This window comes from Apodemus sylvaticus, chromosome X (assembly GCF_947179515.1).
Source record: "Apodemus sylvaticus chromosome X, mApoSyl1.1, whole genome shotgun sequence".
Lineage (NCBI taxonomy): Eukaryota > Metazoa > Chordata > Mammalia > Rodentia > Muridae > Apodemus > Apodemus sylvaticus.
In genome coordinates, this window is record NC_067495.1 from 62,061,567 (window position 1) to 62,086,608 (window position 25,042).

At 49.0% G+C, this 25,042-nt stretch overlaps 1 protein-coding gene across 8 annotated transcripts; it reads left to right on the top strand.

Moving 5' to 3' along the window:
• Nucleotides 1-391: 391 nt before the first annotated feature.
• Nucleotides 392-23,480, top strand: Med12 (mediator complex subunit 12). Of its 8 annotated transcripts, none has more exons than XM_052170400.1 (46): nucleotides 392-664; nucleotides 1,178-1,282; nucleotides 1,453-1,644; nucleotides 1,772-1,931; nucleotides 2,385-2,566; nucleotides 2,721-2,831; nucleotides 2,944-3,198; nucleotides 3,704-3,850; nucleotides 4,122-4,221; nucleotides 4,332-4,468; nucleotides 4,693-4,824; nucleotides 5,605-5,731; nucleotides 6,712-6,941; nucleotides 7,319-7,399; nucleotides 7,514-7,684; nucleotides 7,885-8,029; nucleotides 8,198-8,248; nucleotides 8,528-8,646; nucleotides 8,827-8,970; nucleotides 9,408-9,571; nucleotides 9,793-9,924; nucleotides 10,271-10,498; nucleotides 10,672-10,816; nucleotides 10,983-11,103; nucleotides 11,571-11,672; nucleotides 11,769-11,882; nucleotides 12,149-12,324; nucleotides 12,491-12,670; nucleotides 13,699-13,770; nucleotides 14,173-14,306; nucleotides 14,471-14,632; nucleotides 15,248-15,359; nucleotides 15,523-15,612; nucleotides 16,109-16,218; nucleotides 16,429-16,564; nucleotides 17,288-17,449; nucleotides 18,659-19,036; nucleotides 19,256-19,406; nucleotides 19,545-19,750; nucleotides 19,912-19,989; nucleotides 20,079-20,133; nucleotides 20,209-20,296; nucleotides 21,924-22,167; nucleotides 22,667-22,810; nucleotides 23,002-23,083; nucleotides 23,287-23,480. In XM_052170400.1, the coding sequence occupies exons 1-46, from the start codon at nucleotides 566-568 to the stop codon at nucleotides 23,328-23,330; spliced, it is 6,498 nt and encodes a 2,165-aa protein (XP_052026360.1). In that variant the 5' UTR covers nucleotides 392-565; the 3' UTR covers nucleotides 23,331-23,480. The 8 variants fall into 8 exon arrangements, with proteins under 8 accessions (XP_052026360.1, XP_052026361.1, XP_052026359.1 ...); XM_052170401.1 differs by having other exon boundaries at nucleotides 19,545-19,741; nucleotides 22,664-22,810; XM_052170399.1 differs by having other exon boundaries at nucleotides 393-664; nucleotides 22,664-22,810.
• Nucleotides 23,481-25,042: the final 1,562 nt, after the last annotated feature.

The following is a 25,042-nucleotide window of genomic DNA, read 5'->3' on the forward strand; positions in this document are numbered from 1 at the left end:
AGTAGTTTCTAATCTTTACAACTGTCCTTTGAAGGAAGTTTAGCATGCCCATTATCCAGATGTGGGAACTAAGGGACGAAGCGATTAGTAAAAGATACAGTTATTAACTAAACTAAAAATTCCGGAGCACTTATTTTAGGCCAAGAACTGAGCGATGCAACTGGAACCCAGTTCCAGCTAGAGCTCAGCGCTGCAGCTGCCTCCCCTGTTTCAGGTCTGCGCCTCCAGCGCGGCCACGCCGGTAGATTTTTAGTGTGTGAAATTGACTTTCCCTCCCAGGGCGCAAAGCTCCCGGGCTGTGGGGCTCCGCCCCGCGCTGGCGAAGCCCCACCCACTCTGCAGTCAGTATTGTCCGACGGTACCCAGCGTCCCTCGGCAGTTTCCGGCAGTAATCGAGAGTTTCTAACGTGCCCCGCCTCCGCCACCCCCCTTCCCTCGGCCTCGGTCCTCTCTACCGCCGCCCGGCTTGCTGTCCCCGTGCTCCCTCCCGTCCTCGGCCCTCCGCCCCTTCCCTCCCCACCTCGCCTGGCCCTGCAGGCGCCTCAGGCGGTACGGGCTGGGCAAGATGGCGGCTTTCGGGATCTTGAGCTATGAACACCGACCCCTGAAGCGGCTGCGGCTGGGGCCTCCCGATGTGTACCCTCAAGATCCCAAACAGAAGGAGGTGCGTTCACAATTCCCGGTTCCCGCGGGGTCCGGGCAGGTGTTTAGTGTGGGAAGAGACACTGACAGTTGAGGGAAGGGGGGGTAAGGTGAGGTGAGAGCAAAAGTCCCAACAGGGGGAAGAGTAGAGTGGACTGGTGCCCTGCTGGAGAGTAGGGTCTGCCAGCAGTTCCGGTTGAGGAGCTCGAGCTTCAGGAGCCATGCCAGAGGTGCCCCCCTCCACACTCACTCGGGCGCTCACATGCAAACCTCAGAAAGTTGTTAGGGCCAGCTTGGTGAGGTGCCTGCAAGGGAAGAGTGATGTTAAGGTCGCTCTGGGGGATGTGGGAATCCCATTGACTGTGGGGGTGAGGGTGGGGTCCAAATGAACATAAGGGCTGGGCTTTAAATAACAACCTTTTCCAGTCAGAATCCTCCCCCTCTTCCTCCGCCCCCCTTTCTTCTGCCCTCTCTTACAACCTTTTCCTATAAGGCGAATGAGGGTGAGCTAAAATGCTGTTTTTTTCTGCCTCAGGATGAACTGACGGCTTTGAATGTAAAACAAGGTTTCAATAACCAGCCTGCTGTCTCTGGGGATGAACATGGCAGTGCCAAGAACGTCAACTTCAATCCTGCCAAGGTGAGACAACCCTGCCAGGCTGAAGGAAAAGGCTGGAAGAATCTGAGGAGAAAAAGCTCTGGGTTGGGCAAACTGACAGGGATAACCTAAATGGCAGAGTTTATAACTCAGTGCTACCACATTGGCATTTTCACATTCTTACTATCCTGAGGTAAACTTCTCTCCTTTAGATCAGTTCCAACTTCAGCAGCATCATCGCAGAGAAGTTAAGGTGTAATACTCTCTCTGACACTGGTCGCAGGAAGTCCCTAATGAACCAGAAGGACAACTTCTGGCTGGTGACTGCAAGATCTCAGAGTGCTATTAACACCTGGTTCACTGACCTGGCTGGCACCAAACCACTCACACACCTAGCCAAAAAGGTGAGGTACTGTTTTCCTGTTCTTAAGTTCAGGATGGGGAATGTGTCTACCTATAATCTGAGATTAAGCTACATGGTGTCAGCTCCCTGGGGGTAATTAGACCTTGCTGTTTGTGATGTCCATCCAGGTCCCCATTTTCAGTAAAAAGGAAGAAGTATTCGGGTACTTGGCCAAATACACAGTACCTGTGATGCGGGCTGCCTGGCTCATTAAGATGACCTGTGCTTACTATGCAGCAATGTCTGAGACTAAGGTTAAGAAGAAAAATACTGCTGACCCCTTCACTGGTAAGTGGCTCTGTACACCTGGCATACCAGTGATGGCTTCAAGAAGTGATGGAGCCTTAGAATAAATCTTCCTAGTGTATTCCCTGCTTCTGCATGAATCTTACCTTCATGAAATTAGTAAGCACGAAGTAATTTGAGTATCTGCCGTGTTCAGGTCCTGGGCTGTTAAAGATGACCAGCATATAATTTCTGCTCTTTAGATCTTAGTGGAGATGCTAAGGCATATGTAGCATAATTAAATCTAGAAAGTGCTAAACACCAAAAGAGTAGACAGAAGGTTCTTTGAGACTTCAGTGGACCTAATGATTACTTGCTTTAAGGAGGTGGCATTTGTCTACAGGCTAAGAGAATGAATAGAGCTCAGAAGTCTTGTGATTGTGGGTGGAGGTAGGGGATGGAGTATCCTAAGCCTAAGAATAGTATCATATAGTTCCCTTTCCCTATTTTCTTTAGAATGGACTCAAATCATCACAAAGTACTTATGGGAGCAGCTACAGAAGATGGCTGAGTACTATCGGCCAGGGCCTGCAGGAAGTGGAGGTTGTGGTTCTACTATTGGACCTTTGCCCCATGATGTAGAGATGGCAATCAGGCAGTGGGACTACAATGAGAAGCTCGCCTTATTCATGTTTCAGGTAGGAGCAAGGGCATGTCGTCCATGGCACTGAGTTGCGCCTTATCCTGTCCTGTTGGTATAAAATGGAATTTGCCTTTTCCCCTGGTATAGCTCTCTTTATTCTTCCATTTACTTTATCTGCCCTACCTCTAATAGTTCCCTGCTATCCATAGGACGGAATGCTGGACAGACATGAGTTCCTGACTTGGGTGCTTGAGTGTTTTGAGAAAATACGCCCTGGAGAAGATGAATTGCTTAAATTGCTGCTTCCCCTATTGCTTCGAGTAAGACCTAGACCTAGGGAGGGACTGTTTAGAGGGATCTGAGTAAGAATTAGACATCAGAGCAGTGTCTTGTGGAGAAAACTAGCGGGCTCTGTTGGTCATATCTTTACAGTACTCAGGGGAATTTGTTCAGTCTGCCTATCTGTCCCGCCGCCTTGCCTACTTCTGTACCCGGAGATTGGCTCTACAGCTGGATGGCGTAGGCGGCCACTCATCTCATGTCATATCTGCTCAGTCAACAAGTTCTCTGCCCACTACCCCAGCACCTCAGCCCCCAACTAGCAGTACACCCTCGACTCCCTTTAGTGACCTGCTTATGTGCCCTCAGCACCGGCCCCTGGTGTTTGGCCTCAGCTGTATCCTTCAGGTAGGTACTAAAGGCCCAAGAAAGTATAAAGAATTGACTGCTCATCCTGGAGAATGGGGTGAGTTCAACTTGGAGGTGGGAGCAGGCACTGAGTACCGGTTCAGGAATTAGTGTTTCTCTATAATAGGATGTTCCCTTTTTAGAGATTTTGGACATTCTCTTCCAGGACTAAGTAATGCGGCCCAAAGCCTTTTAGAAAAGTGCATAAGAATCTGGGTATGGTAGTGTATACCATAGTCCCAGGACTTGGAAGGAAGAGGCAGGAGGATTGTGAGTTCAAAGTCAGCTTAAGCTACATAGCTAAATGACACCTTGTCTCAAGATACTTTTAAAAAAAAAAAAAAAAGGAAGGTAAGGAAGATGGGGATCAGGAATGATCTTGCTCCAAGGATTTAGTCATAATAAACCTAATTGAGATGTCAAACCTAAGGGAAGTGGGTCTTAAGTGGGGATTCTAGAGAGGTAGCAGTGATAACTGGGTTTGATTTATCTATTTGTCTGGCAGACCATCCTTCTGTGTTGCCCTAGTGCCCTAGTTTGGCACTACTCATTGACTGATAGCCGAATTAAGACCGGCTCACCACTTGACCACCTGCCTATTGCTCCTTCCAACTTGCCCATGCCAGAGGGTAACAGTGCCTTTACTCAGCAGGTAAGTTTAACTGCTGCACTGTTACTTCAAAACTGGGATGTGTTTTATGTTTCTGCTTTGTTTTTGAGACAGAATCTTGCTGAGTAGCCTGAAAGTTGCTATGTGGATCAGGCAGGCCTCAAACTTAATGGTGATCCTTCTGCCTCTGACTTCCAAGCGCTACAGGCGTGTACTACCGTGTTTGGTAGTACACAACTTGCCTACCTTTTTTAAAAAAGATTTTTATATATTTGGGTGTTTCCTTAAAGTTTTTTTTTTTTTTTAATTGCAGGTCCGTGCAAAATTACGAGAGATTGAACAACAGATCAAGGAGCGCGGACAAGCAGTTGAGGTTCGCTGGTCTTTTGATAAGTGCCAGGAAGCTACTGCAGGTGAGTGTCAGAGGACAAAAGCTAAGAAAGGACGGGCGATAGGTTCATAGATATCTGAGACTCTGAATTCACTGAGCCTCTAGTTAAGCCCCTTTACTGTTTGTCCTCAGGTTTCACCATTGGACGGGTGCTGCATACTTTAGAAGTGCTGGATAGCCATAGTTTTGAGCGTTCTGACTTTAGTAACTCTCTTGACTCCCTTTGTAATCGAATCTTTGGATTGGGGCCTAGTAAGGATGGTCATGAGGTGAGTAAGAAGAGAAACAGAAAGAGCAAAAACATTGCAGGAGAAGCAGTATCTATAAGGCGAAGGTATAGTATGCCCTTGAAACCTGGACTTCCTGAAGAGATGTCTTCCTGCTTCCTGAGCCCAGGATGTTTTTAGCTGGGGCCTTATCTTGAACAAAGAGAACTTAGTTCTTTTGTTCCCAGCCTTCCGTTTCTTATCCTTGTCAAATCCTTTGGTTCCAGATTTCCTCTGATGATGATGCTGTGGTATCATTATTGTGTGAATGGGCTGTAAGCTGCAAGCGATCCGGACGGCACCGCGCCATGGTAGTAGCCAAGCTCCTGGAGAAGAGACAAGCGGAAATTGAGGCTGAGGTTAGAGGCAAAGCAAAGGGAGTGAATTGCCCAAAGGAAAGACTCTAAGTGGGTTTGAACGACTTGCTGTGATTATGGTGGTAGTGAGATTGGGACTGGACCTGAGGGATTGGGAAGAAACAATAGCGCACTCTTATCTCGCCACATACCTGCAATTACAGAACTTGAAAGGCAGACAAGGGTGGATCCTAGTTACAAAGCCAACCAGGTCTAGGTACAAAGACAGTCTCGAAAGTTAAAAAGAAAACAGGTGTTCCGGCCAGGGGGCATTCCTTTAATCTCAGCACCCAGGAGCTTGAGGCAAGCAGATCACTGTAAGTTTGAGGCCACCCTGGTCTACCTATGGAGTTCTAGAACAGTTATGGCTACTTAGAATCCATCTCAAAATAGTTTTTTAAAAAATGATGGGGCTGTTGGTGCATGACTTTAATCCCAGCACTCACATGGGAGACAAAGGCAGGCTGATCTCGATGAGTGTATGACTAGCTTGGTCTTCATAGTGACTTCCAGGCCCGCTAGAGCTACATAGTGAGATCTTGCCTCACAAAACCAAATAAACAAAAAGTGGTAAACTTACAGGAAATGTTAAGGACATAAGACACAAATAGAAAGGAGTTGTTGGATAAACTGGTTAGAGACGAGATCAAGGCTGTAGTTGGGAGATAGCAAAGGAAATGGGAAGTGTGGAATGGAGGCAGGGCAAGCAGTGCTTCCAAGGTTATGTATTGAAGAGTGAAGACATGGAAGAGTCCCTCCTCAGTTTGTTCTCTCACCTTGCAGCGCTGTGGAGAATCTGAAGCAGCTGATGAAAAAGGCTCCGTTGCCTCTGGTTCCCTTTCTGCTCCTAGTGCACCCATTTTCCAGGATGTCCTCTTGCAGTTTCTGGATACACAGGCTCCCATGCTGAGTATGCACATATATAACCTTCTAGTTACTCTGCCTAGATTCAGTTACAAGCTATGTCATCAGAAAACATAAAGAAGGATTTCTGGTGTCTATTTCTGTCTGTGCTCTGCGCAGAATGACTTTTAGCATAATTCTGCTCCTTTATGGTCTCACAATTTTAATAGAATGGAGAAATGGAAAGAACCAACACAAGAACATGTGAGCAAAGCACTTTTACTATATGCACAGCAGCAAAGATGTTCTGGTCATTCTGAGGTGGTGGTGGACAGCATTGTGTGGCCAAGCATCCTTTTCTTTTTCTTTTTTTTTTTTTAAAGATTTATTGATTATTATATCTAAGTACACTGTAGCTGTCTTCAGACATCCCAGAAGAAGGCATCAGATCTCATTACAGATGGTTGTGAGCCACCATGTGGTTGCTGGGATTTGAACTCAGGACTTTCGGAAGAGCAGACCTGCTGGGCCATCTCTCCAGCCCCAATCTTTTCTTAAAAAGTTGTCTATGGAGCCGGGCGTGGTGGCGCACGCCTGTAATCCTAGCACTTGGGAGGCAGAGGCAGGTGGATTTCTGTGTTCGAGGCCAGCCTGGTCTACAGAGTGAGTTCCAGGACAGCCAGGGCTACACAGAGAAACCCTGTCTCAAAAAAAAAAAAAAAGTTGTCTATGGGTATTTTTTCTGCATGTATGCCAGTGCGCCAGTGCCATGTACATGTCTGGAGCCAGTGGAGGGTTATAAACTCCTGGAACTGGAGTTTAGAGCCAATTGTGAGCTACCCAGCTGCTGGGAATCTAACCCCAGGCCCTCTGGAAGAATGGCCAGTGAATGTTCTTGACTGCTGAGCCAGTTTTCTAGCCCCATTAACCACACGTTGTGTCTTTAGGCAGTTTCTGGATTTTGCCTAGGGGATGTCTCTGTGCAGTAGTCTAAGAGTGCCCGTTTTGCGTTTGGCAAACTCATCTTTTCTTATTCCCTCTCTATAGCTGATCCCCGAAGTGAGAGTGAGCGAGTGGAATTCTTTAACTTGGTACTGCTGTTCTGTGAACTGATCCGACATGATGTCTTCTCCCATAATATGTACACCTGCACTCTCATCTCTCGGGGGGATCTCGCATTTGGAGCCCCTGGTCCTCGGCCTCCCTCTCCCTTTGATGATCCTACAGATGATCCAGAGCGCAAGGAGGCTGAAGGCAGTAGCAGCAGCAAGCTAGAGGTGTGTGGCCCTTTCCTTGCTCTTAATTACTGCGTTTGACGCCCATCTTTTACAGCTTCCAGAAGCCTCTGAGTCTCCTTTCCCCGAGATTTCCCCAGGAATGATAGTATTTTCTCAGCACTTCGGGGTGTAGAAAGTAGTCTCATGGCAGTTTTTCACTTGGTCTACACAAAAGGTCTGTGAGGTAGTCGTGCCTTCCATTAATGGAAACTGAGGCTTTACTTACTTACTTACTGGTTAAGTAACTGGACAAGTTTTGAATCCAGAACATGGACTTTCCTTATGCCGCCTTGATTCAATTATCCATGACCTTTCCTGGACAATGAGGAACTACTTCCTAGGATTAAGAAAGTTCTTGCTTTGTTGAATGCCTTCAGGACCCAGGCCTCTCTGAATCTATGGACATCGACCCTACTTCCAGTGTGCTTTTTGAGGACATGGAAAAGCCTGACTTTTCAGTAAGATCCTGATCCTGGAAGCATCCAGTGCCTTGGCTCTCCCCTTGCGTCTCCTTTTGGAGTTCTTTTATACTTCCTGCTTCTCCTGAATGCTCTGCCCTTTCGCCTTCTTAGTTGTTCTCCCCTACCATGCCTTGTGAGGGGAAGGGAAGCCCATCCCCTGAGAAACCAGATGTCGAAAAGGAAGTGAAAGCCCCAGCCAAAGAGAAGATCGAGGGGACACTTGGCATTCTGTATGACCAGCCACGCCATGTGCAGTATGCCACACACTTTCCAATCCCACAGGTACCCTTCTCCAGCATTGGCGATGGCCTGTTTTGAGGCCAGATTGCCATCAAAGGAATTTGCTGAGGGGCTAGACCCGTTCGTTCCTAAGGGGGGGGGCGGGAAGGGACTTGAACATGGGAGTGTTGAGAGATGCAAAGCATGCTCTTAAGAGGGGCGGAGGACTTGTGATGGAGCCTGATGGTGCTGCTGGGATGCAGGAGGAGTCATGCAGCCATGAGTGCAACCAGCGGTTGGTCGTACTGTTTGGGGTGGGGAAGCAGCGAGATGATGCCCGCCATGCCATCAAGAAGATCACCAAGGATATCCTGAAGGTTCTGAACCGCAAGGGGACAGCAGAAACTGGTGGGTCTCAGTCTCCTTAAACAGAAGCCTCCCTAAAGAATGCCCTAGTCAGTTTTTCCCATGCCCAGTGTAGGGCACTCCCCAGTCATGCCCCAACGTCCTGTCTCTTGGAGTCTCCTGAGAGCTCTAGTCCTTTTGAAACTTCCCCCTCATTCCCCTCCTCTACAGACCAGCTTGCTCCTATTGTGCCTCTGAATCCTGGAGACCTGACATTCTTAGGTACCTCACAGTAAGCCCCTTACTGCCTTCCTCCCCTCCCGCCTTAACCTAGCACCTCCCTGTACATGTTCCTCTGCGGGCCACATAGTCTGTGGTCCTTTAAACCTGTTCTTCCTTGTCCCATTTGTCCCTGTCCCAGCCCTTCCCTGACCTCCCTTCCCTCCTTTCCCTTTCCCCTCCTCCCTCCCTACCATAGTCCCTTCTCCACACCCCTACCTGAGCCCCAGTCAGCTAGTTTTCTTTTTTGTCCTGACTCCTTGCTTTGAACTGTCCTGTCAGGTGGGGAAGATGGGCAGAAGCGACGCCGCAACCGGCCCGAAGCCTTCCCCACTGCTGAAGATATTTTTGCTAAGTTCCAGCACCTTTCCCATTATGACCAACACCAGGTCACGGCTCAGGTGTGGGCCTAAGGCAGTCCCCTTCCCACATTCTGGCCTCCTGTCCGGTTTTCCTTTTCATCTTACCTTCCCCCAAGCAGGCTAAGCTTGATGGCCTTGTCCCCTTCCACCATCAGCCTCTCCTGCGTCCCTAGGTCTTCTTTCTTTCCATCCCTAGCTCACTCGCATTGCTCTTATCAGGTCTCCCGGAATGTTCTGGAGCAGATCACGAGCTTTGCCCTTGGCATGTCATACCACTTGCCCCTGGTGCAGCATGTGCAGTTCATCTTCGACCTCATGGAATATTCACTGAGCATCAGTGGCCTCATCGACTTTGCCATTCAGGTGGGGAAGCTGGGAGAGATAAGGGTGGAAGAAGGAATTCGTACTATATAGGGTCATGAAGACAAGAGTGGTGGCTCCAGCCAGTTTCCCCGCCTCTTTGGATGACTTGAAGACTAGCACAGGGAGAGTGGAACACGAGCTAAGACTGCTGGGATAGAGACTTAAATGCTCCCTGGGGCGGCCCAAGAGATAGATTAGAGCTTTGGGTACAGATCATCTTCCCACTGTGGAGTTCATAGCATGCTGTCCTGGAGACTGGTTTGAGATACTGCTAGTAGAGTGTAGGACACTGCTATGCGGCAATCTGAGCCTTCTCTGCTGAAGTGGCAACTGTGGGAAGGACTCAGGCTCGGTCATGCCAAGTTCCTCACAGAAAACAGGGGTTATATACAATAAAAAGGGCCTCTTCTCAGGCTTGACTTCCATTTCTCTGATAGTTGCTGAATGAGCTGAGTGTAGTTGAGGCGGAGCTCCTTCTCAAATCGTCGGATCTGGTGGGCAGCTACACTACCAGCCTGTGCTTGTGTATCGTGGCTGTCCTTCGACACTATCATGCCTGTCTCATCCTCAATCAGGACCAGATGGCGCAAGTGTTTGAGGGGTGAGTGCGGTTTCAGAGTAACTGAGATGTGTAGGGTTCTGGCGAATGCCAGTTAGAAGGGACCTAGGAAGGACATGTGGGCCCGCACAGTGTGGCAGCGCCTGCTATGAAGGTAGGGGTAGGAATAGCTTTACCAAGACACTTGAATTTGTCTCCAGGGCCATTGTGCCCTGGGCCCTGTATAGCACGTGCTAATCCTCTCTACCATGCCTCTGTGGCAGGCTCTGTGGCGTGGTGAAACATGGAATGAACCGTTCAGATGGCTCCTCTGCAGAGCGCTGTATCCTTGCTTATCTCTATGATCTGTATACCTCCTGTAGCCATTTAAAGAGCAAATTTGGGGAGCTATTCAGGTAAGAGAGGTAGAGGGGGTCAGAGAACGGGGCTAGTCCCACGTCCTTCCCGTTACTGCACACGTCAGCATCGAGCTGTCTGTGCGGGATCGTTACGGATGGTGTCCCTCACCTGTTACTTGATTACTGAAAGTGAACCTTCTTCCTCCTTGCCTTCACAGGCCACTTTCTTAATCACATGTGGCTCCCTTCCTGCCATGTCTGCTGTGGCCCAGCTCCCTTTTTCTTCTCCCAAGGTCCTCCATCCTTCACTCCTTTTCTTTTTTCTTTTCTCCCCTTTCCTGCCCATCCCTGTACCCCACCAGGCCTCCTTCAGTATTGCTATTTCCTTTCCCTACCCCTGCAGTGACTTTTGCTCAAAAGTGAAGAACACCATCTACTGTAACGTGGAGCCATCAGAATCCAATATGCGCTGGGCACCGGAGTTCATGATTGACACTCTGGAGAATCCTGCTGCGCACACTTTCACCTACACGGGGCTAGGCAAGAGTCTTAGTGAGAACCCCGCTAACCGCTACAGCTTTGTCTGCAATGCTCTTATGCATGTCTGCGTGGGCCACCATGATCCTGATAGGTATGGGCCATCCCGAGTTGAGGAGTGGGAATCATGCCTCTACCTGATATTGGGAGGGCTGGCTGACCAGAGAGATACTGTACCTTCCACTGTTACTTGGGCAGAGACCAAAAGTTAGGCTTCTGAGGTTTTGTGGGACGACTTTTCTTGAAGGCTTTTATACTTTTCCCTAGGGTAAATGACATCGCCATCCTTTGTGCAGAGCTGACCGGCTATTGCAAGTCACTGAGTGCAGAGTGGTTGGGAGTACTTAAGGCCTTGTGCTGCTCCTCTAACAATGGCACTTGTGGTTTCAACGATCTCCTGTGCAACGTAGATGTAAGCCTTTGGGTGGGGTCTTGCTGAAGATGAGGCAGTTACCTATTTGCTAGAGGTCTGGCTACAATCAGGACCATAGAGGGTCAGAGTGGAGTAGAGGGGAGACATGGCGCAGTGCAGCGCACTGGCTGTCTCCTTCCGCATACTGACTGTCTGTCTTCCTCAGGTCAGTGACTTGTCTTTTCATGATTCCTTGGCTACTTTTGTGGCTATCCTCATCGCCCGTCAATGTTTGCTCCTAGAAGACCTGATTCGCTGTGCAGCTATCCCGTCCCTCCTCAATGCTGGTAAAGGACCAAGCCGTAACCCCTGGGATGGCAGGCCTGCACCATGTGTGTTCGTATACGCTCTGCTCCAGAGCCATCCTGGGATTGCAAAACACCCTGCTGCAGTTCCCAGGCCAATGCTTTGTTACACTCCAGGCTGGGAGGATGGAAAAGCTTATTTTGAATTTGCAGCCCTGATGCCACCCCCTCCACAAACACACACACAATTGAACCCAATACCTCCCTCATACTTGAGTGCAAACTTGCTTCAGCCCAGCCTATGCATCTTTTAGGTTTTGACCTTTCAGCGGTATAACATTTCTGTGCCCCAATTTTTCCTTCAGGATTATATTGTTTCTTCCCCTCTCACCTTACTTATATTTCCGCTTATTCCTCCTCCCAACATACACATACACATGCACAGAGTTCGATTTCTTTCTTTTTCAGATCTGCTCCGCCTTCATTCTTATTTATTTATTTTTTATCAGCTTGTAGTGAGCAGGATTCTGAGCCAGGAGCCAGGCTTACTTGCCGAATCCTCCTCCACCTGTTCAAGACGCCACAACTCAATCCTTGCCAGTCTGATGGAAGTGAGTGACTTTGGTTGGAAGCAGGCAGTTGTAGAAACTGGCTCTCCTAACCCACTGCTTTTACTCCTGCTTCCCCTAACTTGGGCTTCCTTGCAGACAAACCTACCGTTGGAATCCGGTCCTCCTGTGACCGCCACCTGCTGGCTGCCTCCCAGAACCGCATCGTGGATGGCGCTGTGTTTGCTGTTCTCAAGGCTGTGTTTGTCCTCGGTATGCAGGGGGGTAGGAAGAGAGACATGCCAGAAGTGTATATAGGGTGGAGTGCCAGCTGAACTACAGGGACAGTCTTTCTCCATCCCAAAGGTGGTCTCTCTGACCTTTGGAGAAGGGGGGCGGGGAGAAATATATTTCTGTATATTTCTGTTTCTTACGGCAGCGTTTGGGGAATTTCTGCCTCTGTGGGCCTGGGCGCGGCTCCATACACTGTCTGTTCTGATCTCACTGTGCACTCTCTATCTCCTACCCATGAACCGCAGGGGATGCGGAGCTAAAAGGTTCAGGCTTCACCGTGCCGGGAGGAACAGAAGAACTTCCAGAAGAGGAGGGAGGAGGTGGTAGTAGCGGTCGGAGGCAGGGTGGCCGCAACATCTCTGTGGAGACAGCAAGTCTGGATGTCTATGCCAAGTACGTGCTGCGAAGCATCTGCCAACAGGTCAGTCTCACCTTCCCCCCACACCACCTATAAATGCTTCTATGTAATCGAGCCCTGTTTCTAGCCCATGACCACGCTGCCTCCCTGCTATACATTGGGTCCTTTACCTGCCCCTGGCACAACTTCCCAGGGTTGCCTGCGGTCCTCTAATTATCAGCCTCCTTAGGAATGGGTAGGAGAACGTTGCCTTAAGTCACTGTGTGAGGATAGCAATGATCTACAAGACCCAGTGTTGAGTAGTGCCCAGGCCCAGCGCCTCATGCAGCTCATCTGCTACCCACATCGACTGCTGGACAACGAAGATGGAGAAAACCCCCAGCGGCAGCGCATTAAACGTATTCTCAAGGTACGCTAAAGGAGCTGTGGTGCTAGGGGGCGCAGCAGGACGTACCCTACCTGGAAATAGTGGGAACCATTCAGTAAGTAGGAAGATGAACACGCATGTAGGAGAACAGGAGCAAGAAGAACTGCTCCAGCATGGGCTTAGGAGCAGATTTAGTGGTGTGCTCTAGATTTGGGAGTTAGGCTGCTAGGTGAGTGCATCACTGTCTGGGGGAGCGCAGCTCATCTATGGGAAGAACTGCCTCTGAGAGGCCTGGATTCTGCTTTGCATATATGGCTTTGGTTGTGACTCAGTCGGTGAATAGTTATAGCTATTACAGTGGCAAGTATGCTTCTGCACAGGTACTGTATGCACAACTCCCGTACTCAGTCCTTTGCCTTTCATCTTTTTGACCTTGTGAAGTGAATATGAATATCCTTGTTTGACAAGTGAGAGAACCGAGGTTAATTAGCTTATCTGAGGTCACATGAGGAACGAGTAAGACTTGAGTGACTGTGTGGACGCTGGTGTGCCTGTACCCTTTCACTTTGTCATATTGCCTGCCTCAGACATTTGACTGGGGTGGGAAATAAGGCCTTGGAGGAAGGACTAAAGGAATGAGTTCTCTTTAGGCTGGGGGGAGTAATACGGATGGATGGGAGATTACCTAACAGTGCTTTCCAGTCTCTCTAGGACTTCAAAAGAGTGTCCTGTAAAAAGGCTCTGTGGGGGACTTTTGAGCAGCTGATGTAAAACAACATAGTCAGGTCTCAACCTTAACATTAAAGATTGAAAGGTTAGGCATTGGGCAGAGCTTTGTGAGGCTCTGCTACAGGGATCTAGAGGGATATGAAAGCATTATTTTTTTTTAACCTTAGTAAAATACACTCACTTTCAGTGATTTGAGGTTATTTAAATGTAGTCTTTCCTAATGAAAGAGGCATAGAGGTCCCTTTCCAGCTTCTAGCAGTCTGTTGTGGGGTAGTAAGAATTAGCCATAAAATAGGTAGTAAGCTTGACAGGATGACGATTAGTTTGGGTTTTGCCACCAGAATTTAGACCAATGGACCATGCGCCAGTCATCCTTGGAGCTGCAGCTGATGATCAAGCAGACCCCGAACAATGTGAGTGATGTCCCCAAGCCCTCCCTCTGCCAGACCCACCTCCAGTTCCCCGGTCAGGGATAGCTAAGAGCTAAGGTCGTCCTGCCCTCAAGCTCCTGACTGAGAGAGATAAGAGGGGGTGTGAGAATAACAGACACGTGGAGCTGGTGATAGGAAATGGGCTGAGAGTGTGGAGCCTTCGCTCTGGACAAGTATGGCTACAGTGCTAACAGAGCCTGTTTCTACGGCAAATGACAAGACAGTAGGGAACTGTAGAAATACAGAGGTCCAGGAAGGTACAGACTCTGACAGTTACGTCCCTGTTGCCAACCTTCCTTCGGCCCTATCTCCCACCCCGTCTGCCTTGTTTCCCTTTACTGCTAGCTGCCTATTTAGCCCTTCTGTGCCTTTTATTCTCCCCAGGAGATGAACTCTCTCTTGGAGAACATTGCCAAGGCCACAATTGAGGTTTTCCAACAGTCAGCAGAGACAGGGTCATCTTCTGGAAGTACAGCAAGCAACATGCCCAGCAGCAGCAAGACCAAACCTGTGCTCAGGTTTGGCAGAGAAATTAGGATTTGTCCCTTATGAGTTTTCCTACTGAGAGCATGAATGATGGTTTTGAAATGGCGATACTGGACATGCCCAGGGGAAAGAAATGATAGATGGTTCAGCCTTGCTTAGCCAGCTCCCCTGAAGCCCTATGTCCTCTGTCTTCTAGCTCTCTAGAGCGATCTGGTGTATGGTTGGTGGCTCCTCTCATTGCCAAACTGCCCACTTCAGTCCAGGGCCATGTATTAAAAGCTGCTGGGGAGGAATTGGAAAAGGGTCAGCACCTGGGTTCTTCTTCCCGGAAAGAACGAGATCGCCAAAAACAGAAGAGGTAAAGGGCTCTGGTCAGTAAGGACTAAAGAGTAGAAAGGAGAGGAGGTGGCAGGCCCAGGAAAGAATAAACATTGGGCCTCTGGGCAGAGACTAGGCCTCACAAGAAAGTGGCATTGGTGTGTGTTGGGGGCGTGGGGTGGTAGTACATGCCTTTAATCCCATACTTGGGAGGCAGAGGCAGGAGGCTCTTTATGTCTGAGGCCAGCCTGGTCTACATAGCAAGTTCTAAGCCAACCAGAGCTACATAGAGAAACCATCTCTCAAAAAACAAACAGAAAAAAAAAAGAAAGGAAGGAAGGAAAGAATGCAAATCAAGAGCTGAGTGGCATGGCTAAATAGGAGGTCGCAGCATCTTAGTGTTCAGCAAGATGGGTACAAAGGCTTGCTGACAGCATTGAGTTCAATTCCCAGGTTATACATGGTGGAGAAGAGAACCAACTCAATAAGTTTTCCTCTGACCTCTACATATGCAAAAGGCATGCACATAGAATAAGATACATAGAAAACAGAAATGAAAAAATTATTTTCAGAGTAGAATCTGGGACAAGGAAGTTGGAAGGTGTTGACCCACAGTCTCCTCATCTTTCTGTCCTGCCCCTCCCTGTGACTCTAGCATGTCCCTGTTGAGCCAGCAGCCTTTCTTATCACTGGTGCTGACATGTCTGAAAGGACAAGATGAACAACGGGAGGGACTCCTTGCCTCCCTCCACAGCCAGGTGCACCAGGTATGGGTATCTGGGCCTTGGAGGTGACATCAGGTTGGGGAAGGGGTGCACCTAAGAGGCCACTACATGCTTGGACCCTTCATTATTTTCTGATAAAAACACTTGGTAACTTGGCATAGAAAGGAGATTGCTCAGCTGCATGTGAAACTTGCTTCTATCCTAGATTGTGATTAATTGGCGAGAAAACCAGTACTTAGATGATTGCAAACCAAAGCAGCTAATGCATGAGGCACTCAAACTGCGGCTCAACCTGGTAAGGGGGACTCTCTGCAGAAGGAGGAAGGCGTGGGGTTGGAAAGACAGTTAAGGAGCTCCAGGTTTGAGAATGGAGGCCCTAGATTCTCTGTGGTCTTCCAGTATTAGCCTCACTTTCCTGAAATGCAGGACCTTAAAATGGTCAAAGGAACCAAATCTCTGTGGCCAGGATCCAATAGACTGAATACCTCGTATGCTTGCAGGAACCTTGCCTCAAGTTTCGACATTCTGACTGGGCCCCAGAATACTAGAAACCCATTGTGGAATGTTAAATGGAATTGCAGAATTTGTTTACAAGTCCCATCTCTTTATAAGTAAGGAAACAGATACCAAATTCAGCTACTGACCTAATATCGAATAGGAAATCATAGGTACCTGTGACTGGACAGGGTCTTAGTGGGTCTCAGCTCCCACGCAACCAGGTTCTAACCTAAGCTTTTCTCAAAAAACTGACCATTACCTTGAACCATCTGACTGATTTGTGGTCCCGGCAGGTGGGGGGCATGTTTGACACGGTACAGCGTAGTACCCAGCAGACTACAGAGTGGGCCCAGCTCCTCCTGGAAATCATCATCAGTGGCACTGTGGACATGCAGTCTAACAAGTGAGCATCCCCAACCTTCAGGTCACTCCCTGAATGAGTCCCTATCCTGTGCCAGCTGCGGGAACCACTGGCTCCATGGCCCTGGGTTCCCCCACACAATCTCAGGCCCCTCGGGATGACATCATCCCTTCCTGCCTCTGACCTCTTAGGGCCCCATTTTCTTAATCTCTTGCTCCTTTGGTTTTCTCCCTGGCTTCCTGCCTGCCACAGTGAGCTCTTTACTACTGTGTTGGACATGCTGAGCGTGCTTATCAATGGAACGTTGGCTGCAGACATGTCCAGTATCTCGCAAGGCAGCATGGAAGAAAACAAACGTGCATATATGAATCTGGTGAAGAAGCTTCAGGTGAGCAGAGGGGTCAAGAACAAGGTTTAGGGGTGCTGGAAACTCAGCTCCTTCTGGCCTGACTGTATTTACTGTGCAGCCTGGGAGTGGGGAGTGAGCTGGGCCCACTCCCCTCCCCTTCATAGCTGTACTTTTTGATCTGTGTAATGGGGATTTACTGAATGCCTTTGCCTCTTTTTCTAGATTTTGTTTGTTTGTTTGGTTTGAGACAGCATCTCATTTGGCAGCCCAGGTTTTCCTATAACGTATTACGTAACCCATACTACACTTAAACCTACCCGAGTCTTCCTCCCTCAGCCTCTTAAGTGCTGACATTAGTTTTGGGGTTTTTTTGGGAGGGGGGTCAGGGGGTTCTTTATATATCCAAGGCTGGCCCTCAAACTTAAATTCTCTTACCTCAGCCACCCAAGTGGTTTTATAGATGTACACCACCATGGCTAGCTCTGAGTGTCTTTTTTTAAAGTTGTATTTTATATATTTTATGTATGTGAGTACACTGTCGCTGTCTTCAGACACACCAGAAGAGGGCATCAGATCCCATTATAGATGTTTGTGAGCCACCATGTGGTTGCTGGGAATTGAACTTAGAACCTCTGGAAGAGCAATCAGTGTTCTTAACCTTCTAAGTGTCTTCTTTATACTTACTATAGTCTGTACCACCCCTTGAGATGTCCTTTTTTTTCTTTATCTTTGAATTCATGACCCATCTTCTTGTGTCTGCAGAAGGACTTGGGGGAGCGCCAATCAGACAGTCTGGAAAAGGTTCACCAACTGTTGCCACTACCCAAGCAGAACCGAGATGTCATAACCTGTGAGCCACAGGGCTCCCTTATCGACACCAAGGGCAACAAGATTGCTGGCTTCGATTCCATCTTCAAGAAGGAGGCATGTCCTGTTGTCTTCCCATGCCCTCGACCCACTAGCACCCCATGTTAATCTCTGACCTTACAGCTCCAGCTAATACATCAAATACAGGAGACTGTTAGGTTCTCCCCAAGAAAACCTACAAAGCATCATCCCTGGGGCTTTGAACAAATCACTTAGCTTTCCTTACCCTTTTCTCCCCTTCTTTTGGAGCCTCCCGCTTCTCTCAGACTTACTTCTGCCTGTCTCACTACCCTCTCTGACTTGTCTCCGTGCCCTGCCTTCCTCTCAGCATTCTGCTGACACACTGTCTCTTTTTCTCCACCTCTCTCTACTTGCCCAGCTCAGCTTCCTTTTATTTTTTTCATGTTGGTTTCAGTATTTGGATTTAAAAAATTGCGTGCTTGGGTGTGTGTATGTCACATACGTGTGCAGGTGCCCACAGAGTTGGATGTCCTGGAGCTGGAGTTCCAAGTGGTAGTGAGCCACCTGATGTGGGTTCTGGGAAACAAACCTGGGTCCTCTGCAAGAGTAGCAAGGGCTCTCAACCAGAGGCCATCTATCCAGCGCTTAGTTGTTTCCTTGATTACCATGTTACCATAGAAGAGAGAGAAAGGGAATACAGAGGTTCAGATGCAAGGCGAAGCCCCTCAGTGTACACATTCTTGCAATTCCCCTCTTATCGGTTTCTCTCCTGCTGCCTCCCTCTCTATCCCTACCCCTGGCTTTCTCTTCCTGTTTGTCTCCGACTGCCTCTCTTTGCTATCTTTAGTTTTTCCTTACCTCTCCTCTCCTCTCCTCTCCTCTCCTCTCCTCTCCTCTCCTCTCCTCTCCTCTCCTCTCCTCTCCTCTCCTTTCCTCTCCTCTCCTCTCCCCTCCCTTCTTTCCCTCCTTCCCCTCTCTCTGGCTTCTTTCTATCCCTCACATCTTCTGTCAGCCGTTCTCTTCCCCTCTCTCTCTGTTTCCCTGTCTGCCTCTTCAGTACCATCTCTCTCTCCTGGTCTCCCCTTTCCCCTTCTCCCCCTTCTTCTGCAGTTCAACTCTGCCCCAGCCAGAATGTTCTGTCCTGCATACATCTGTGTGTCAGCGTCTCTTTCTTTTCCTCATGTCCCCTGACTACTTACAACTCTTTCCTTATTTGAAAACTTGTCAACAGCTATTTTACCCTTTCTAGACATTATCCTTTTTTCCAAGTCTTGGTTGCTCATTGCTTCTCCTTTTCTGGAGCAGGGTCTACAAGTTTCCACCAAACAAAAGATCTCTCCCTGGGAGCTTTTTGAGGGCCTGAAGCCATCAACAGCACCACTGTCATGGGCCTGGTTTGGCACAGTCCGGGTGGACCGCAGAGTGGCACGAGGGGAGGAGCAGCAACGGCTCTTGCTCTACCATACCCACCTGAGGCCTCGACCCAGAGCCTATTACCTGGAGCCACTGCCTCTGCCCCCAGAAGATGAGGAGCCACCAGCCCCTGCCCTACTAGAGCCCGAGAAAAAGGCTCCTGAGCCCCCCAAGACTGACAAACCAGGGGCCGCTCCACCCAGCACTGAGGAGCGCAAGAAGAAGTCTACCAAGGGCAAGAAACGCAGCCAGCCAACCACCAAGAGCGAGGCCAGTCCCCATCCTGCCCAAGCCCTTTTCCTGACTTTGTGTGTAGTTGGCAGTTAAAGTGCTTGCTTTCTGGGAGTGTGCAATACATAGGGATGAGGTGCCGTTAGAACCACGATCCAGTGAATTGTATCAGCGCCACTCCTCCTTACACCCTCCTCCCTCACCTCCCTACCCAGAACTGCTGTAATCCACTTACCTTTGTCCTCTGCACCCATGCAGGACTATGGCATGGGGCCAGGTCGGAGTGGCCCCTATGGTGTGACAGTGCCTCCAGACCTTCTACACCATACAAATCCTGGTTCTATATCCCACCTTAGCTACAGGCAAAGCCCCATGGGCCTGTACACCCAAAACCAGCCACTACCTGCTGGTAAGTACTAGTCACTAGGATTGGTAGAGCTGAACATTCCTCCCTTCCCAGGGGAGATGTTGATGGCTGGAACTGTTTTAAAAAAATAAGGCTGAAGGGATAAGGATCCCAGAGAGGTCACTTTGCCCTCCTTTCCAGGTGGCCCTCGTGTGGACCCGTACCGCCCTGTGCGATTACCAATGCAAAAGCTGCCAACTCGACCAACTTACCCTGGTGTGCTGCCTACAACTATGTCCACTGTCATGGGCCTAGAACCCTCTTCTTATAAGACATCTGTGTACCGGCAGCAGCAACCCACAGTGCCCCAGGGACAGCGCCTTCGCCAACAGCTCCAGGCAAAGATAGTGAGAGGGGCAGTAGGGAGGACTGCCAGGGAGAGGGGTTTTGGTGGGTCACAGGACTGAGGAGATACTTGGAACCTTCACAGGAGCATGCAGGGTCGGAGGTATAAAGGAGACATGGTAGAAAGCATTTCCTGAAATTGAGTTCTCCTTTTTGCCTTTAGCAGAGTCAGGGGATGTTGGGACAGTCATCTGTCCATCAGATGACCCCTAGTTCTTCCTATGGTTTGCAGACTTCCCAGGTAGGTGCCTGGGACTTTTAACATCAGGGAGAGGGAAGCAAGCTGCTGTACTCCCTCATGCCCCAGATCTCTCTCCTCCTTCCCTCCAGGGCTATACTTCCTATGTCTCTCATGTGGGATTGCAGCAACACACAGGCCCTGCAGGTACCATGGTGCCCCCCAGCTACTCCAGCCAGCCTTACCAGAGCACCCACCCTTCTACCAATCCTACTCTTGTAGATCCTACCCGCCACCTGCAACAGCGGCCCAGTGGCTATGTGCACCAGCAGGCCCCAACCTATGGGCACGGACTGACTTCCACTCAAAGGTACTCAAAGTAGTAGTGAACTGGCAAGGGATACTGAGGTATAAGCAGGTTTAAGAAGGATCTGATTTGGGAAATCTCATTCTTGAAGGTGATAAATGGGCCTGAACTTTGGGAGACATTAAGAACATTAGTCTGGTCTTGTAACCATTACCACAAATGACCTGAGTTGGAAGAAATCTTTGAGGACCAGAGAGAAGAAACAAATGTATCTAACTTTGATAAGAAAGGACCTGGGGTTTATAGATGCAGTATATGATAAGGAGTCCTAAATCCAGTATTAAACAGTTAACTCTAGGACTGGGGATAAGGTTTAGTTGATACCATGCTTACCTAGCGTGCATGATTCTTGAGTTTGATCTCCAGCCCTACATAAAGCCTGCTATGTCATGCACACTTGCAATAGCAGCACTCAAGAGGTAGAGAGAGGAGGGTTAGAAGTTCAAGGTCATCCTTGGCTATATAATAAGTTTGAGGCCAGCCTGAGCTACATGAAACCCTTTCTCAAGAGAAGAAGACACAGTTAAACTCTAGGATGGACTAACAAATGAATTTCATGGCTAATTTTAGTCAAATCTTAGTTGAGACCTGGGCAACTGTCGTGAGGCTCTGCAACTTAGGGTTCACAATACTCTAGAGTGGGCTGGTGATTGCCTGCTATGTGGCCAGCATCATGCTGGGACTAGAGTGAAGAAAGAGTGAAAAAGCTTTTTTACCCTAGTTGAGAAGTAGAGGTCTTACACAGAAGATACCATGCAGAGGAATGCTTAGAGAATGGTATGAACAAAGCATAATCAGGTGTTTAGTTTGGTGCCAGGAAGAAAAGAGGACCTTGCAGAGAGGCGGGCTACCACCAGTATAGATCTGAGTCACTGGAGAAGGACTCATAGATTCTTTGAGATAACTATGATTGCGATTTGTAGAAAAGTGGAAAAGGAAGGGCATTCCAGGTAAAGGATGCAGCACGAGCCAAAACATGGGACTGGATTGAGTAGAGACAGAAAGGAGATCTTAAATGTAGTGTGGAGCAGATGCTAGGGAGGGAGCAGGGCCTAGCTTATAGAGAGTGAGCTGACTATAACATTGAATACTGAGGTACAGCATTGGAACACAACCAGAAAGGACTGCCTTGCTCAGGAGAGTGATAGGAAGGGCTTGGTGTGTGAAGGGATTGTGGAATGAATGGGCAGAGTATAGGGAAAGGTGTGAGAAGATGAACAAGGGAGCCCAGCTGCAGATTTTCAGGGATCTACAGATTCGGGTAGAAAGGGCATATGGAATAGCAGAACAACTGGGCGTGTTTCTGGGGCGCAAGAGCAACCATTAAACCCTTGATAGGTGTTTAGAGAATGCTTATCATGTGCAGACAGTTTTTCATGAGAGAAGAATAGCTAAAACAGAATCTAAAAATTCCTAAGCATTAAGGTTATGAGACAGTAAAATGGAGTATTGTCTTTGTGTTTTATTCTCTGACCTAGAAATCTGTCTGACTCCAGAAGGGCTCCTCTCATTAGTGCCAAGAGGGATGAATACAATGACTTGTTAGTTTCTTTCAGGTCAGGGACCCCGGGTTTGCACCACCCCCTTTCCCTGCCCTGTGCTTTGACCTTTGGACCCCTTGTCTTTGGAGGTTTTCACACCAGACACTGCAGCAGACACCCATGATGGGTACCATGACTCCGTTGAGTGCCCAGGGTGTCCAGGCAGGTGTCCGTTCAACCTCCATCCTGCCTGAGCAGCAACAGCAGCAGCAGCAACAGCAGCAGCAGCAGCAACAGCAGCAGCAGCAGCAGCAGCAACAGCAGCAGCAGCAGCAACAGCAGCAGCAGCAGCAGTACCACATCCGACAGCAGCAGCAGCAGCAGATGCTACGGGTAAGGCCATGGGATTGTATCTGACACTTGGGAACTCAAGAAAGAAAGGACATATTCTTCCCACACTATCCCCAAGATGAAATGTGAGGTAATGTAGTAAGCACTGAGCACAATGGCCGACCTATGTTAGTACTTTTTATTTTCTTTGGTTTCTTCAGACAGGGTCTCATACTGTAACCCAGGCCAGTCATGGCAATCCTCCTGCCTCAGCTTTCTGAATACTGGAATTATATGTCTATGCCATCACAATTGGTTCAACAGTGGTGATTAAGTGGCTTCCTCCCCACCCCTTTTCATGTCCTGAGGATCATAGTGAAGAGGGAAATTGGACAGTCTTTGCCAGATGGACTATTTGGTTTCTGTCAGATGTGGACCTGGAGTTCCCTCACTGTTTCTTGGCTCCAACTCTCGTTCTTTCTTCTTCCTGCTCCCATCTTTTCAACACAAAGTCACAGCTCCATTGCTCTTCTTAAAATGATCTCTTATGTGCTTATAGCAGCAGCAGCAGCAGCAGCAACAGCAACAGCAGCAGCAGCAACAGCAGCAACAACAACAACAGCAGCAGCAACAGCAGCAGCAGCAGCCACACCAGCAGCAGCAGCAGGCAGCTCCTCCCCAACCCCAGCCCCAGTCCCAGCCCCAGGTAGCTGCTGAAGTAGAGCCCCAGGCTCAGGGCTGGCTGCGCAGGCTGGGCGCATAGCCAGCCCATGCTGGGAACAGTGTGTACTGGGGTAACTTTGGGAGGTCAGGGATAGCACTAATAGGTTAACATGGATGGGTGAAGAAGGAGCTGGAAAGTTGGAGTTCTAGCTACTACTTTCCATTTCTACCCAGTTCCAGCGCCAGGGGCTCCAGCAGACCCAGCAGCAGCAACAGACAGCAGCTTTGGTCCGGCAACTTCAACAACAGCTCTCTAGTAAGCCTGCATCCTTCCCAAGAAGAATCTGGGGAAGAAGAGGGGATGGGGTAGGCATAGGTGCCTGAGGTGCTGGCTTCAGGCCCACACTGTGGAGATCCCTGTTCCCCCTTCCCTTTCTTTCCTTCCCAGCCCACTAGCTTTTCTCATGAATATGAGCCCTGATTAGTCTTCTACCCTGACAGTCTCTCATTTTTTTACAGATACCCAGCCACAGCCCAGTACCAACATATTTGGACGCTACTGAGTCACCTGGAAGAACTGCTTGTACACTGGATGTGGCCCAACCTTTCTGCTTAAATCCCAGTCCCCTTCCTGGGCGAGCTCCAATAGTGGTTGGGGTCCTTCCCTCAGGCTCCATTTTTAATGAATTTTTAGTATTTTTGTTAATGTGAAACATGGAACTGTTGGGTTTTGTATATTATTTATATAGAGATCCCAGAGCTGCTGCACTCAATACACAGAGCTTCTTTGCAAAAGAAGTGCGTGAATGTACACATGGAGGGTCTCCTGTGAGTGCCAGGGAAAGAGTGAACAGCTCAGAGTCACCATGCCTTCCCCATCGTCTCCCTCCTCAGCCTCTGCCCTCTGCATTTCTGAGTTCTAGCTGCACTGCTGCCCTCTGTTCCTGGCTCGGAAGCAACCCGAATGAACTCCAAGCCCTCGGCCCTTGAAAGGCAGATTGCTCCTCAACTCAACGGCACAGCTTCTTCATAGCTTTCTCCCGCTGGGGTTGGGCCACTAGGAGGGGGCTCATTAGGCTGGAGAGAAATCAGTGCGACCCCGTCATTCCCCAGCACTCCCACACACTGGCTTCATCCAAGTTGAGCATAGGGATAGAGATGCCAGACAGTGCCTGTCATTGTCATCTCATGTGGTCCCCATCATACATACTCAAAGCTAACTAGAGAACTTCTCTGAAGGTGACATTTCTAAAAAGTTTCTGTCCGTGGGCATGTTATGTGACAGAAGTTGAGTGGCTCTAGCAGGAAGAGAGACCTGCAAGAAGCCACAGCTGTCTCTCCCTGACCTCCTGCAGGAAGCACATGTTCCCATACAACCCACCCCGGCAGTTTCCCAGAGTGACTGTTGCTCACTCTCAACTCAGAATTTCCTTCAGAGTCACTTTTGAAACAAGGGCTGGGCCAGGCTCTCCTTGTTTGTGGTCTATCTGCCTTCGGCCCTCAATCCAAGGCTGTGCTGGGGACCCCAACTACTTTATGACAATGATTTCTTTTCTGCCCAGCTAGGGCTATAAGTCTACACTAGCCTGGTAGTTGGGTGATAACTGGAGGGTACCCCCAATCTCTAGTTGCACCCTATCACTGGGAGGTGTCAAGTGTGCTCTTAAAAGCCTTAGTGCCAACCAATGAATATCCAAGTTATTTTTAGAAGTATCTCTGAGCCCACAAAGCCCATCTACATATGGGATTTACTCAAGTCACAAAAACAGAATGGGGCTCCCAGGTATGGTAAAGGCAACACAACTGAAGCATTTTTTTTTCTTGACTTGCTCTATCCTGGAAGGAACCCAAGGGGTAGAAGTTTGGCTAGGATAAGGGACATTTTGCAGGGATTTAGGGCTGTATGTGTGCTAGGTCAGGTGGATAGGTGCATTACATATAGAAAGTAGACACAAACACTAGATACTGCGGTGGGGATAGAAGCCAGAATGGAGTGACATCTGCTCTGTTGAGATGGCATCCAATCTACCCTGACAGAGCAGCAGAAGTGAATGACATTGACCTCTGGGAGGGTAACAGGATGAGGGCAGAGTGGCCCCACTGGTGATTGCACCTTAGGTGGTGCTGGTGCTAAGGAGAGTAATGGTTGCCAAATGAGGGCTCTGTGGCAAAAAAGGGGATCTGCATACAGTGCCTCAGTTTCTCCCTGGGTCAAGGTCTCAAGCTTTGCAGATAAAGTTTGGATTCGTTGTCCTGGAAGATCACCTACCTGTCT